General features: G+C 40.6%; 1 protein-coding gene across 4 annotated transcripts in view; it reads left to right on the forward strand.

Moving 5' to 3' along the window:
• Nucleotides 1-15,470, forward strand: part of SLC10A7 (solute carrier family 10 member 7) — a 250,575-nt gene that overhangs the window by 171,977 nt on the left and 63,128 nt on the right. For all 4 annotated transcript variants that reach the window (XM_081811798.1, XM_081811800.1, XM_081811799.1 and 1 more), the window contains one exon: nucleotides 10,027-10,062. In XM_081811798.1, coding sequence (XP_081667924.1) covers nucleotides 10,027-10,062 — 36 coding nt within the window. The remainder of the gene's footprint in view (nucleotides 1-10,026; nucleotides 10,063-15,470) is intronic.

The raw sequence follows: 15,470 nt of genomic DNA on the forward strand, positions 1-15,470 counted from the left end.
TCCCCCACCCCCGGTCCTTCCCTTTGCTTCCATCATCTTTGGCAAAGAGAATCATCTTCAGATTAGAAATGGTAAAGTAAATATTGGCAAAAGGAAAGTAGGCCCAAGATAAGCAGACTCTATCTTCTGACCCAGACAAATTACTTCATAGGGTCCTGAGAAAACTAACATTTGAGATTGCTGAATTGCTATCTTTGACAAATCATAAAGAAAAGGAGTAGAATCAGCAGCTGGGCATGTGCAAATGTCACTGCAAATATCAAAAAGAGGAAGAAAGTAGATTTTACACACTATTAACTGGTAATTTTGTTTTCAGTCTAGAGAAAAATTAAAGAATGGGTAATTAAGTAGTGTGGTATAAGCAGTTACAAAGGAACATGCTGTGATGTTTGGAAGGCAGTGTGGGTTCACCAAAAACCCAAGTTATTAAAAGTAAAAGTTTGTTACACTTACGCAATTCTTTTTAAAATATAACTGCTAATCCAAAACAACGCTTCAGAGCAGGGGTCCAAACTACAGCCCTTGGGCCAAATTTGACCATGCCCATTTGTTTACTTACTGACTTTGGTTGCTTTTCAGCTACGGTAGCACAGTTGAGTAATTGTAAGAGCCTGTATGGGCCAGCAAACCCTGAAATAATTGTTATCCGGCCCTATACAGAAAAAGTTTGCCTACCCCTGCTCTAGAACTAAATCAGTTCTTTTTGAATTACAGTGTGTTTACAAGTATTCTGGAGATCTTGTTAAAAATGCAGATGATGATACAGTAGGCCTGGGATTGGGTCTGAGATTCAACAATTCCTGATAAGCTTCCCCGCGAGGCCAGTGCTGACGGCCCAGAGACCACAGTTCAATCTAGCAAGGATCTAGATTTCAAACATACATTTAGCAAATTCCCCAATTTAAAAAAAAGAGAGAGAGTGAATTATGAGTTGGAAAGCAGTTCAGTTGGTTAGACTCTTACTTATTTTAATCATAATGTCCAAGGAATGTTAGGGGACCAGTGTCATGTTGGAGAGGTTTTTCTGGTCGCAAAAATGACTATCTAATTATCATTCTCCTGTACAAGTGGGGATATTTGAAGGGAGCAATAATGAGCTTGATAGCTCAAATGTTGAGATAACCAGTATCAGCTGGGTTGGCCTGCTGGACATGTCCTCTGTTGGAAGACAATTCTGCATGTGTCTCTCACATCTCTGTACATCCTGTCGTCGGAGGCACTGATGGCCCTTTGTTCTCAACTGTCTTCTCAGGGATGTTTCTATAGTGAATGGTCTTGAAAGATAGAAATAGTATCTCCCTCCAGAGCAAATGGCAAGTTTGCTTACTGCCTTAGAAATATAAAGATAGTATTTCCCTCTTGATAGGCATGCTTTCTGTCCATTACAAAAGATTTGGATTCCCTAAACTCAGTGTTCCTTTTCTGTAATGCAACCCACCGTAGTTGCAGGCATCCATCTGAGCCCATTTACCCCACCTTGCTTGACTTGGGGGCGAGGGGAACTGATGCTTAGGTTGCTTGCTATCCTGTGAGTGATACAGTCCTGTGGCTATGACCCAGGAGTCTTGTGTTTTCTTCCAGCATCCATGAAGCCATGGCCATCTAACTTGTTAGCTTCACAAGATGGTAAAATCCCAGCCCCTTCACTGTCTTAGACACCTGCTCCCATTAGTTACAGCACGGTTTCCAATCACCAACTTGCCCCTGCCTGAACCTGTCTCCCTTGGCTTAGTAAAACACTTCACCTTCTACTTAATATAGAAAATAAAAGCTCTTAAATGAAAGTCCCTTCAACTTTCTAACATCAGGCACGTACAAGTTTGTCTTCATTTGTACCTAATCTATCCTTTTCTCCCCTTTTTACAATGAAGAGCTGTCAGCCTACCTCCTTCCTGAAGTTAAACCCAGCAGCTGTGCACTGGGACTCCTTCCCTGCTGCCTCCTTAAGGTAGTAAGGATAATCCCTTCTCTTTTCTAAACCTCCAACCCCCTGCCCCCATTGGCTTTTTTTTTTTTTTACTAATGAATTTTGAAAATCCTCAAGTTTCTCCTTTCTAAAGCAAAGCAAACAAACAAGAAAACAAAAGCCAGCAAACTTCCTTTCCCTCCAGTTACGGCTCTATCTCTCCTCCTCTTGATGGCCAGATTTTTTTTTTTTTAAAGATTTTATTTATTTATTTGACAGAGAGAGAGATAGCGAGAGCAGGAACACAAGCAGGGGGAGTGGGAGAGGGAGAAGCAGGCTTCCCGCCAAGCAGGGAGCCCGATGTGGGACTCGATCCCAGGACCCTGGGATCATGATCTGAGCCGAAGGCAGACACTTAACGACTGAGCCACCCAGGCGCCCGATGGCCAGATTTCTTGAAAGAATGTCCAAACTGTCTCTCTCTCTCTCGTCTTCCTTCTTAGCCCTCAATCCAGCTGAACTTCCACACTAGTTATTCCATTGAAACCATTTTCTGCTAGGCCTCCTCTGAGCTTTAATATGTATTCTGTATTCCTGAACGTCTTCCCTTCTCTGTAATAGTAAACCAGCAACTGTATGACGGAGACTCACTCATCTGTAGCCACTGTCCACCCTAGTTTGAGTTTCTGTCCCATCTATCCAACTACTTAAAGTGTCCCCATTGGAGGCCTTGTAGACAGCTCAGATTCATCATCTTCCTGAAGTAAAATTAATCTATGTACATCCCAAGTCTACCATGGCTCAGTAATTGGCTCCACAACCTCCCTATTTGGCCAAAAAATCATTTAATTTAAAAGACTAAGAAGCCCTCCCTCCTTCCTTTTTATCACCATGCCTCCCTCAATATTTAGTTAATCTACCAGTCTACATTTCAAATACTTCTTGAAATGAAGCCACACTCCTCACCATGGATGATTAGGCCTTCCTGCTTTGTCTGGCTTCTAGCTTCATCTCTTACATGGCCCTCCCCACATTCTACCTTTCACCTGCAGTTGGCTGTATGTTCTTCTTGCTTCCAAAGCCTTTGTACAGCCCCTCCACCCTCCCTGTGTTCTCTCCCCACCCGCCTTCTCCGGGGCTGTCCCTTCTTTACATGGCCCGCTCCTACTCTGCTTTCAGTTCTCCTCTGAACTGTTCTCACCTCCCTGTTAAGCACTCTCATAGCATGCTGAGATTGTAATTTTAAACACTCACCATTTTATTGTGGTTGCTTTTCTGTCTTCTGTAAAGCACCAGGGGCATCAGTTGTGCATGTTTCATTCACCACAAGCCCTCATCTAATGGGGCCCGACGCAGTAGTCACCAAGTAGGTATTTGCTGAATTTATCAGTGACAGACCAAAATCTCAGAAGATACTAGGCCAAATCTAAAAAGATGACACTTAATATATGTATATAATATATAACATATATATATTATATAATATATAATGTTTTATATATATGTTATATATTATATAACATACATATATTATATATATATATATATATATATATATATGACCCTTAATTTTGGTCTGAAGAAACGTCACAATCTTTTGGGAATAAGACAGTAGAGGTATTTCTTAACAGACATGTTGAAGTTACAGAAGAATGGGTAGAACTGCTTTCTGTAATGGGAACTCCTCATGGGCAAGGACCATAGTGTAAATTAAAGATCAAGTATGGACATATCATATCAGAGACGTAGCTTGAAAAACCAAAAATTATTCTAAGTGCATTAGTGAGGTAAACAATGCTCACCAGTGGTTGTAGGACAAGAAAAATAGGAAAGAAAGAACAAAGGTCTTCCAAGATAGTCTTCAAAGACAAGCCAGGGACTTCACAGAAACTATTTTCTGGAGTTTTATGTAAAAGTCCACTTCAAAATGCCTGCAGTTTTATGTGCGTAGGAGACTTTGGAATCCTTTTCTCCTCAGCTCCCGTGATGTCTGATACATGGTTAGCACTCAGTAAATGTTTAATTAAATGTATGTCATTGAGACAAGCCAGCTGTCATTCGTGCAAGGCCTCACTGGGTAATGTTGCTCACATGGAGTCCCCACAATCCAGAAATAGATCCTCAGCTTTGCAGGTCCAGAAACTCACTGTGTTTAGCATACCTCAATATGGTTGTGTGTTAGGAGCCTGAGGCCAGCTAGTCAGCGTGCTCTCTTTCTATCAAAAACGCTACTTGGAAAACAAATTATTTTTCGACGTTTTCTTGGCAAACGTGGACTCAGACTAGAGAGAATTGACTGGATGTTTTTAGTGGCTGGTGTTATCTAGCTCCAATAGTCTCATGTCTTTACTGTAGTGCCCTGTGCCTGGCAGACACACCAGAATGCTCAAGCCAACTGCTAGGACACCTTCTTCCCCTGACAGAGCTATGAACATACTGAGAAATGCTTAATTTGGGGATGTTGAGCCATTTACTCTATGAAGGTCCAGTTTTAAAGAGGAAAGTACAGGCAGGGGAGAGGAAACAGGCCCTTCCCCACCAATCAACCCACGACTTTCTTTCCAGCTAGGCTCCTAATGTCTTTTTCTTTACTTTGTGAAGTTTACTGAGTTGTTTACTCTGAGATTCATGTTTATCAGGTCATATTCTCTGGAGACCACATATCCTGACCATACCGCCACTTTATAATTTATTGGTTAGGATGTATTGGCAAATCTCACTCATTACATATTGGTTCAACAAGAATAAGCTTCTCTTTAACTTTTTAAGATATCACTGTATACTGACCATCGGACAACATGTGAAGACAAATTGGGAGTTTTAGTTGGCATTAATCCTTAAAAAAAAAAGCGATCTTTGCATTAACATAAATGCAAAGTTCAGAGTAAAGGAGCTGTCAAAGTAGAATTTTCAAAGGCTGAAAACATGACTTTCTTACAAATATAGAATGAGCACGTATCAAACATTTATTTAACTGAATAATAGGGGAATCAGCAGGATAGTAAAGTTGATTTCTAAGAGATTATAGAAATAGGGATTATAGGGGCGCCTGGGTACTTCAGTCAGTTAAGCATCTGACTCTTGGTTTCAGCTCAGATCATGATCTCCGGGTTGTGGAATCGAGCCCTGTGGTTGGGGGGGTGCTACCGGGGGGGGGGTCCATGCTCAGCGGGGAGTCTGCTTGGGATTCTCTCTCTCCCTCTGCTCCTCCACCACCCCTCCCTCCCTCTCTCTCTCTCTCTCATAAATAAAATTTAAAAAAAGTAAATAAATGGGGATTATATAGTCCACCTGAAAAGAATACCAAAATAAGTTCACTAGGTTAAGGACAAAACTGGCTAATACCTACATGGTCTTAAGACCATAACCTTTGTGGTGTTTTTTTCTACTAGACAGAAATTGTTTCTATATATACTGGACAATACTGTGTAAGTTAGTATGTAATTTCTGATCCACAATTAATAATAAATAGAAGTCAAACAAAGGTATATCCCTCCAGGTAATTAAATAATCCTTGGATTGGCCTGTTAGACAATGCTCCAGGATGACAGCTCCAAGTTTTGGTCAGTTGTCATGAAGCGAGTGCTATGGACTCTTAGGTTCACCTGAATGAGATTATGTCTAACAGGAGTCTCAGAGCCCTACCCTAGGGGGATAGTGTTGGGGCGGTGGGGCGGGGGTGGGGGCTGCCTAACAACCTTTAGCCTGGAGAAGACTTAGTATGGGGACCCAGATGCTCACCTCGGCATTATTCTTAAGTTGTAGGTTTGAGGCAATAGTTGAAGAGTGCAGAGATTTTATTTATACCACTCAAAAGCAGCAGTTAAAGGCCATTACAAGGCAGGAGGGGTGAGACGTGCCCTAAGTTGCTCCAAGGGGAAGGCAGGGCAACAGTGGAGATGGTTTGGGATCATTTATAAGAGAGCTTCCTTATTGTGAAAGAGCTTCATCGAGGCCACTGTGTGCCTTCAGAACAAGAACATTGCCTCACTGTGAGTTCTCTGGCCAAAGCACAGCCCTCATAGCCTCACCTCACTGGTGAGCAAGTGAGGGATATAGAGGGGGTCGCACTTCAGATGAGTTTCTGTCATTCTGTAAAAATTAAGTGATTGCCTTTTAATTAAAAAATAAAAAGCACCTTTTCCAAGACTTAACATTCAACATCCTGGAGACAGACGCCTAAGAACTCAGTTTTGGTTTCTGTGTGATCACAATAGTTGTTGCAACAAAACCTTTTGACAACATTTTCTCTTTTAAAAAAATGATAATTCACTTAAGTTTTGCCTTTTTAACTAATATTTCTGCTGAGAGAGGTGTATTTACAGTTTTGTTGTTGTTTTTGTTGTTATTTAGGTGTGTGTTTGGTGTTTTTTTTTTGGCTTGTATTGTGACTAAATCTCAGTGTCTGAGATTTGACACTTTTTTTTTTCCTTCCCACTAAAGCCATTGAAATATATTCACCCAGTAATTCACATCAGAGGTGTAAATGGATTTTATGAGGGTTTTTTTAAGCGCCAATCAAAGCCAGTCACTTTGTGACTTGACTTCTTCAGGTGTTGGAATCAGAAAGCTTAACACTCCATCCCAATTGCAAGGATGCTAAAACTATGTCTTGACCTTGAATCTGCAAGCAGAGGGGTAACGTCTTTTGCTAGAAGTGCTCATCCACCACCTCTTTGGTTTTATCCAGTTGCATAGGACTTACTGGGGAAAGAGAAAAAAGACGATCAAATTGAGCCTACTATATACCCTAGAGAAAAGAACATGTTTATTTGACTTCCCAGCTCCCAGTGATTGTTGCTGTTACAGTTTACATTTTCAGCTCACCCTTTTTACCATTGATATTTGTAAAAACCTGACTTTAAAAAATGTATCAACCGTGTCAGACAAAGGCTGATTTCTCAATTTGTTTCATGTCATCAAAAAGACATACTGAGTTTGAAGCTCCTCTCAGGTTTACTCTTAAAATATAACCCTGAGGAAATAGGGTAAGACTGCCAAGATTTTATTTACACCATTCAGGCTCATAGGCTGTGGAGTCAGGGAGATAGAGCTTGAATTCCTGGCATTGCCTCTTCCTACTTCACTCGATATCTCTGAGACTCAGTTTCCTTCTATAGGAGATTGGGATAATAATAGTACCTACCCCATAGGGTTGTTGTGAGAGTTCCATAAGATAACATTCATGAAGTCCTTAGTACATCATTGATGTGAGATAAGCGCCCCATAAATGTTGGCTATTAGTATTTTGATAATTATTATAATGACTCCACTAAAACTTACGGTGTTCTTGTCACGATTAACGGCATTGTGACTGACTCACTTCCTAATAAAATTGAAAAACAGATTTCAGCACTGCATAACAATTCATTCTTAATTAATGAAATTGAATCAGCATTTTTGAGACAATAATGAGGAATCTTAAATCCAGAATTAGAAAACACATCCTATTTGCCAGGAAATTTTTAATATTTTAGGAACAAATACCGTAAGTCTTTGGAAGAACTGCAAAGAAGCTATTGTGTGTTGGGAACTATACACCTGAAATATTCAGGCAGGAAAACCTGCAGATAATAGTGCTCTGCCTTCCAAAGTAAAGTCATCTTTAAGAATTGGTGATCACCTTGAGAGCAAGACCATACAGCAACTAATCACTCAACATATGTCCTAAGGAGAACTCCGTAGAAAACCGTACTGGTTGCTGAAACCTGCCACCCAGGACCAGTGGTGCAGTGGAGTCAGTTCTGGATTTGGGGCTGAGCAAAAAAGCAGGCTCAAATCCGGGTTTTGCCTTTGCCGTTTATTTGCTGTATGACTTTGGGCTGTTTGCTTGGCTTTTCTAAACCCTGGTTTCCTCGTCTATAAAATGGGCCTATGATGTAACCTACCTCCTTCAGTAGGGGAGGGCCAAATTTTAAAACGTGCTGTGTGAAAGTGCTGAAGCAAAATACCATTAATAGTCCTGGTATTATTACTAATACTTTTAGTATTCCTCTGTGGCAAAGGAAAATTAGTGGTCACCAGGAAGAATGTGGGTCCCCATGTACTTACAAGACACCAGTGTGGCTTTACCTCCTCTAATATAAGACAAATGTCCTCTGAGTGTTGACAGTGCTCAACCTTTGTCCTAGTTGACAATTCTAATCCTATCACAGATACCATACCTTGTTTCTCATAAGTGTTATCAGTGCTGTTGGTGTTTCATAATTCACATTAACATAAGTTTCTATTTTCTTTTATCTGGATATGGGTGAATTGACAGATAACAAAGGTAAAACTGGTTAGCTTATAAGCTAAGTCCAATTTTTTCTCCATATATGAAATTATTTACCACTTCACTGTACCTTTACTTGACGTTCTTCAGTAGTTTGCCATTGTTGATACGATCAACTTCAGGATCCCTCTTCTGGCCACGAGGTCCTTGGTGACCTGGTCTCTGATGCCTCCATTTCATACCTTCTTCCCACCCTGCTCAACTTTGTATAGCTCTATGAATTCCCTTCCCTCTTCCTGGAATATCCTTGTTTTCCTTTCTGCCATATCAGTTTCCATTAATTCTTCTAATTAATGAAACAGTGCCTGGCATATAAGTGAACATTGAATAAATGTTTAAGCAAATTGACTTGAAATCAGAAGGCTCCCACACAGACTGAAACAACCAGATATTTTAATTTCCACATGGCCTTGGAAAGTTTGGAATTCCTCCTAAAGTCTGAATATATTCCATATCATTGAAGGACAGTAGCTCTTAAATATTACTTTGGCATTTTGCACATTTAGCTCTCCTAAATGTGCTGATGAGAACCTGTTTCATAGACACCAATGGAGTTGATAAGCCACAATACATATTTTAATAAACAGATTAAAAATAAAGCACTTAAAGTGTTGTATTCATTATTACCAGCTGCAAAAGTTTGCACAATAAAGAAGCATTTATTCTATTATTTAACAATAAAACAAGCCAATGTGTGAATCTTCACTTGTGGTATATTGCCTCAGAAAGTCATAGTAGCAGTGTTCAGATAAGGTAGCCAGTCCCTCTTGGGCCATATCCAAAAGAATTTAGTTATTGTAATGATGAAAGGATTTCATATAAATACCAAAAGGACTTTTTTCCAAATGTAATGAAGTGGTCCCAGACCTTAGATCCTGTATAGTTTCTGTCTGTCTCTCTCACACACAATACACGTGCATGTGTGTGTACACACACACATACACACACACACATACATATACACACACTCTTTGGAATTTTAAAGTTCCAAGTAGAATTCATTAGTAACAATATGATATGCTTTTTCTTATATAGATCATAATGAAGTGTTGAGCGATAAAGGAAGAACTAAGAGAAACGAATAATCATCTGCAGCTCTAAAACTGAAACCTGTCATGTTAACTCCCAACTCAAACACCTAGTTTTAAAGATTTACCTTCAAGAAACCTAAAAGCTTGTATCCTGCCTCATTGACAACAGCCTCAAACAGTTTCCTGTCATTGCAGAAAACAAATCTTTTGCTCCTTTCTGCCTAGGGGAGGCAGAGGGACTGAGGTGGTCCTATGTGGCTGAATTAGATGAAAGACTTGCCTTCCACCATGGAGACATGGAGTCTAATCAAGTGAAATGAGTTTTGAGATCCCAGCTCATTTCCTAGGGGAGATCGGTTCACATTACAAAATCACGACATCTCATTCATCACAGCTGACGTGGTCTTTGCTCAGGAGAGGACTCCAACTGGGACTGAACCACCTGTCTTCTCTTGAAAGGGGGCACTTTATCCAAGTTAGAGTTGAAAGCCTTGGAGTGAGAAGGCTTGCCAGCTTCACCCGAGTGATACATATGCAACATGGAAGGCAACTTCCATTTTAAAAAGGGCAGACGAGTTTAAGGAAGGTTGGTGGTTGTACTTTTAATGGTACCAAATACAAATAATTGTCATAGAGATGCTAAGGCTTTATGGTAGGGAGAGCCAAGAGGGGGGCTCCCTCATCTTTATCACCTCGATTTTATTAAATGGAGGTGAGAAGGATCAACATTTCCATGCATCAGAGTTTAAAATGGCAAAGGAAGTGTCCTGCTTTCCAGGCTGATAAATGATCATCATCTCTTTTATTTCTTTCAGGGCATCATTATAACACCCATGCTACTGCTGCTTTTTGTGAGTATTTTGATGTTGTCTTTAATTCTTTTATTAAAAGTCATCTACAACCCTTTAAGAAAGGGCATTAGGATAAAATGGAAATTTGAATCCTTTTGCACCACTTTGCGTCATATTTTGAACTGTTCTTCCAGTTGAACTGTGACTGAATAATAACAAGTCGACACAAAGGATCTCTGTGGCCTCATGATCCAAGGACGGCATCAGAGCCCAGTTATTAGGCCTCTGACTCCAGGGCTAAATCATTAATTATTGCAAATTAATGACTTGTGGCATAGGTCACAGATATATGCTCTTTCTTTCCTCATTAGTAGAACCAAAGTGAATGCTAGTGACCCAGTGTTTGCTAGAAAGAGCCTTGGACCAGGGGACCAGAGAAAAGTTTAGTTCCAAGGCTTATAGTACCTGGCTTTCTCACTCTGGAGAATGCTGCCTGAATTTTTCCATCTGTAGAATGGGGAACAATAACACCTACCCAGGCTGTCTGCCAGGGATAATGAAATGTGCTTCAGAAATAAAAATTACCAGCCACTAGTTAACTAAACAAAAATTGTTCTGAAAAGAAGAACTGCTAATTAACGGTCTTATTTCTTTTGGCGCTAAGCATATGAGAAATTAGATGAAAGATTAAAATAGAAATTAATGTTATCTCATGCTGAGAAAAGCATATGTAATCATGAACGATACCTAAAATATTTTATGAACTGTGCATTTTTCATACACAACATTTCCCAAATATAAATCACTCCACTCATCACTGAAATGGAGTTGGGGATCGTTTCTGGGCGAGAAATGTAGCTGTTTGACTAGCACTATTTGTCAGTGAATTAAAACTATGGGGAAAATTTATTTAATTATAGTGTAATTACCCAAGTTGGAATTCAATTAGAGTAATAGTGTGAGGGACTTCATTTCTTACAAGCTGTGCAGGAAGTGGAGAGGGAGAGATGCCCTCCTAAACAGTTGGATTCTGCATCTTTCATGAAAGACATTACCATCAAGTAATAACCCTCAGCTTCCCCATCCCTTCTGAAATGTTGGCTTCATGCTGACAAGGTTAAGAAGAGTCAAATCATCAGATCACTTCACTCAGCATAACAAACCTCATTAATTTGGATTCTACCAATTCAGAATTCGCAGTGAGTCACATTAATACTGAAGTGAATATTGATTTGCATTCATTTGGAAGAAAAGTCTTGGTGTGTGCCCAACTGCTCATTAGATGTGAGGAACTGAGATCACCGCCCGGCGTTCTTTCCGAGACCTTGGGTCACGATTTCTGAGGGGCAACCCTCAAAAGGCACAGGATGCAGGCCAGTCTGAGGACCCCTCAGAAGACTTGTGGGAAAGCACAGTACATGGTTATGTAGTGCAGGTTTTCTCCACTGCAGAAGACTGGCATCTCTTTCTCGTGTGACTCTTTTAAGACGAGCTGGGGAGAAGGCCCAGCCACAACCATGGGGCTGAGACCTAGGATAGCACTTTGGAGTATCTCAGAGTCTGGAATCTCTCGGGCCCTGTTTCAGCTCATGACTACAGAGCTAGATGAGTTCTTTTCTCCTTCTCCTGCCCATTTCCAGCCATAACAAGAAATGTTCTCAGCTCGTTAACATGATGACATCACACTGTTGCAAGCTTTCCCCTACTCTTAGACCCAGAGGCTGGTGAGCTTTAGTTGGTTCAATATTTTATTTTATTTTTTTTAAGATTTTATTTATTTATTCATGAGAGACAGGGAGAGAGAGAGAGGCAGAGGCAGAGGGAGAAGCAGGCTCCCTGCTGAGCAGGGAGCCTGATGCGGGACTTGATCCCAGGACCCTGGGATCATGACCTGAGCCGAAAGCAGACGCTTAACCATCTGAGCCACCCAGGCGCCCAGTTGGTTCAATATTTTAAAATAATAGAGCTTGGGGCGCCTGGGTGACTCAGATGGTTGGGCGTCTGCCTTTGGCTTGGGTCATGGTCCCGGGGTCCTGGGATTGAGCCCCATATCGGTCTCCTGGCTCAGCAGGGAGCCTGCTTCTCCCTCTGCCTCTGCCTCTCTCCCTGCTCATGCTCTCTCTCTCTGTATCTCTGTGTCTCAAATGAATAAATAAAATCTTTAAAAAAAAAAATAAATAATAGAGCTATAAGAATAGTGAAAGAGACCCCAAGACCCTCAACTTCAAAGTTTAATGCTTCCCCTCTGAGCTAACTCACTAGACTGTACCAATAGGTTCAATGACATCATCACAAAACATCAATAGATATGTCTGTGTTACATGACCTTACATCATATGCATGGTATATAACACTTTTTGTCTGTTAGGGTTGTCATGCATTTCACAAAGCAAGGTCATTGCTTTAAACACTTGAATTACCAGGCATCATTTACTGAGTAGGACAGAAACCTGAGCAACTTAAATTGGAACACATTCCATAAAAGATGTAATGTTTTCTTGTCAGCACCCCTGTTATGGGTTGAATTGTGTCCTCCCAAAAGATATGTTGAAGTTCTAACCCCTAGGACATCAGAATGTGACCTTATTTAAAAATAGGGTCATTGCAGATATAATTATTTAAGATGAAGTCATACTGCAGGGTGGGCCCTCAATCCAATACTGGTGTCCTTACAAGAAGAGGAGTCAGACCCAGAGGGAGAATGGCAGGTCATGATGAGGCAGAGATTGGAGTGATGCACAGACAAGCCAAGGAACAACGGAGGCTTGCTGGCAGATATCACGGTTTGAAGAGCCAAAGAGGGATTCTCCCCTACAGATTTCAGAGGGAGCCTGGCCTTGCTTAATTTCAGACTACAGTTTCCAGAACTGTGAAACAATAAATTTCTGTTGTTTTAAGCCACCCAGTTTGTGGTATTTTGTTAGAGAGGCTGAGGAAACTAATACAACCCCAGAAAATCAAATTGTCTCTTTAAAATCATATCTTGAAAATGGAAATTTCTAAATGTTGAGGTACAGCAGCTAGCAAAGGCCATTTTTACTGATGGAATCTCAGTTCTCTGTATTCTTGACTCTCCTCAGAATGTCCCCCTTCACCATCTTGCTCCAACTGAAACCTGTCCTCTGATTCATGTTTCTGCTGCAGGCGTCTTTCATATCACTGAGCCTTGAAATGGGGTAAGGTGTCTCTCCCTCACCTCATTACCAATTCCAGATCATTTCCCATGCCTTCTTCATAAAATATTCTCATTCCTTTGAAGGTTATGCCAGTATGCCTATATCACCTGCTACCACTTCTTGCTGCAATTATCGGTAGAACCCCAGGTCACTCTCTGCGTCCAAAAAAACGTTAGCACCTTCCCATTGACTTCTTTTTAATTGTATGCTTAGATTAATTCTTGGTGTTTTTTAATATTCACATAATTGATCCTCCTAATACCCTGGTCTCTAAATTCTTCACCTCTTCTCCAGTAAGAATGCCTTCCACTTCATCTCAGCCAGTCACCCCTATAGTCGCACACACCCTTGACTTTATTATTGCCAGTAACAGCATCCTTCCATACTCCCCTTTCCAACTGTCTTCTCTTACCGACAGCTCTATATTTGTGACCTATTCCCCCAATTAAAAATTCTTCAAACTTGCCAGAATGGCCAGTTTATTTATCTTACCACCTTAACAAAGCCTCTAACCTACCCTACCCTCACTCCCTTACCCTCACATCCCATCTTACCTAGCCTAGATCTCATGGTCCATCCTTATAATTACTGTATCGTGTATGCTGTCAACCACCTTACTCATCTCTTACTGCTTCATATTTGCATGGCTAAGTGCCAGGCCTGCTTAAATCCATCTCTGTACCTTCCTGCATGTGTACCTGAACATGGCTGGAACACGCACTTGCATGCTCACTGGTCTCATTTGAAATTCATGACAACTAACTTGCGCCTGGTGATCCTACTGCCTTCCCCTAAGTAATCCTTATTCCTACTCTCTAGAGAATCATTTCATACCTTCTCCTTGCTTCTCAAATCACTGATGCCTCTTCTCTTTTTTCATCTCATCTGATGCAGAAAGAAAATTAGCCCATGAGGAAATTAGAAGCGATCAGAGAAATTTTATAAGATCCCACCTACCTGCATCTATATTCTTTGTCTTTTCTCCTGTTTCTATAGATAAACTGTATTTGCCCTCATCTAAGGCCAGTCCTTCCTGTTGTGTTATCTCTTATTGCCTACTTAACAATATGATTCACACAGATTTCCCTCTTTCTCCTGTATTATCAAATTTTCTATCTCTGCTGGATCATTTCTATTAACATATAAGTATTCCGTAATATTACATATCTTAAAAATTAAATCTCACCTTATCCCACCTGCTATCCATTTCTGTCCTCTGTTTTATAGCAAAATTACTCAAAAAAGTTATTTAAACTTATTCATCACTCATTTAATAATAAGTATTGAGTTCTTCCTATATGCTAGGCACTTTCTTCCAAGGCTATAGCAGTGAGCAAAAAGATACATCTTTGCTCTTGTGGAGGTTATATACTAGTAGAAAGAAACAGCCAACAAATAAGTGAAAATATAATGTATAAGATGAGTGATACATACTAAAGAGAAAAATAAAGTGAGGAGAGGAATAAGAAGTGCCAGAATGGGTTGGGAAAATTGCCGTTTTAAATAGGGCAGTTAAGGGTGGGACTCACTGAGAAAATGATATTTGAGCAAAGGCCTAGAGGAGATAAGGGAGCCTTCTGATGCCTTCTGATGGTAGAGTGTTCCAGGTGGAAGGAACCGCAAGTGGCAAAGTCCCGAGAGTGTACATGGTGTCCTTAAGGAATAGCGAGCAGGCCAGTGTGGCTAGAATGCAGTGAGCAAGGAGGAGAGTAGATGGAGATGAAGCCAGAGTCATAGTAGGAGCCAAATGATGTAGGACCTTGAAGTCCTTTGTTAAGGGCTTTGATTTTTAATTTGAGAGAGACATGAAACCATTAGGAGAGTTTTGATAAGAGAATGGCATGATCTGCCATATCTTTCCAAAGGATGATTCTAGATGCTGGGTTGAGAATAGATTGTTAGGAGATAATGGTGGAGACGGGAAGAGCAATTCGAAAGCTAGTGCAGCATCCTGGCAAGAGATGGTTTAGCTTGGACCAAGGTGGTTAAGTAAATCTGGTGGGAAGTAGTTGGAAGTAGAACTTGAAAGAACTGAAAGATTGAAGAAAGATTATGAGGGAACAGAAGAGTCAAGGATGATGAAGTCTGTGCAACTGGAAGGATGGAGTTACCATTTACTAAAATAGAGAAGACTGTAGGGTTGAGCAGATTAAAGGAACTCATAAGGAGCTCAGTATTGCACATATTTGGATAAAGATGTCTTTGAGACATCCAAGTAGAGAAGTCAAGTAAGCAGTTGACTATATGAGTCTGGAATTCAGGGGAGAGGTCTGGATAAGAGATACACATTTG

Source organism: Leptonychotes weddellii, chromosome 2 (genome assembly GCF_054177405.1).
Source record: "Leptonychotes weddellii isolate Sample4059 chromosome 2, ASM5417740v2, whole genome shotgun sequence".
NCBI lineage: Eukaryota > Metazoa > Chordata > Mammalia > Carnivora > Phocidae > Leptonychotes > Leptonychotes weddellii.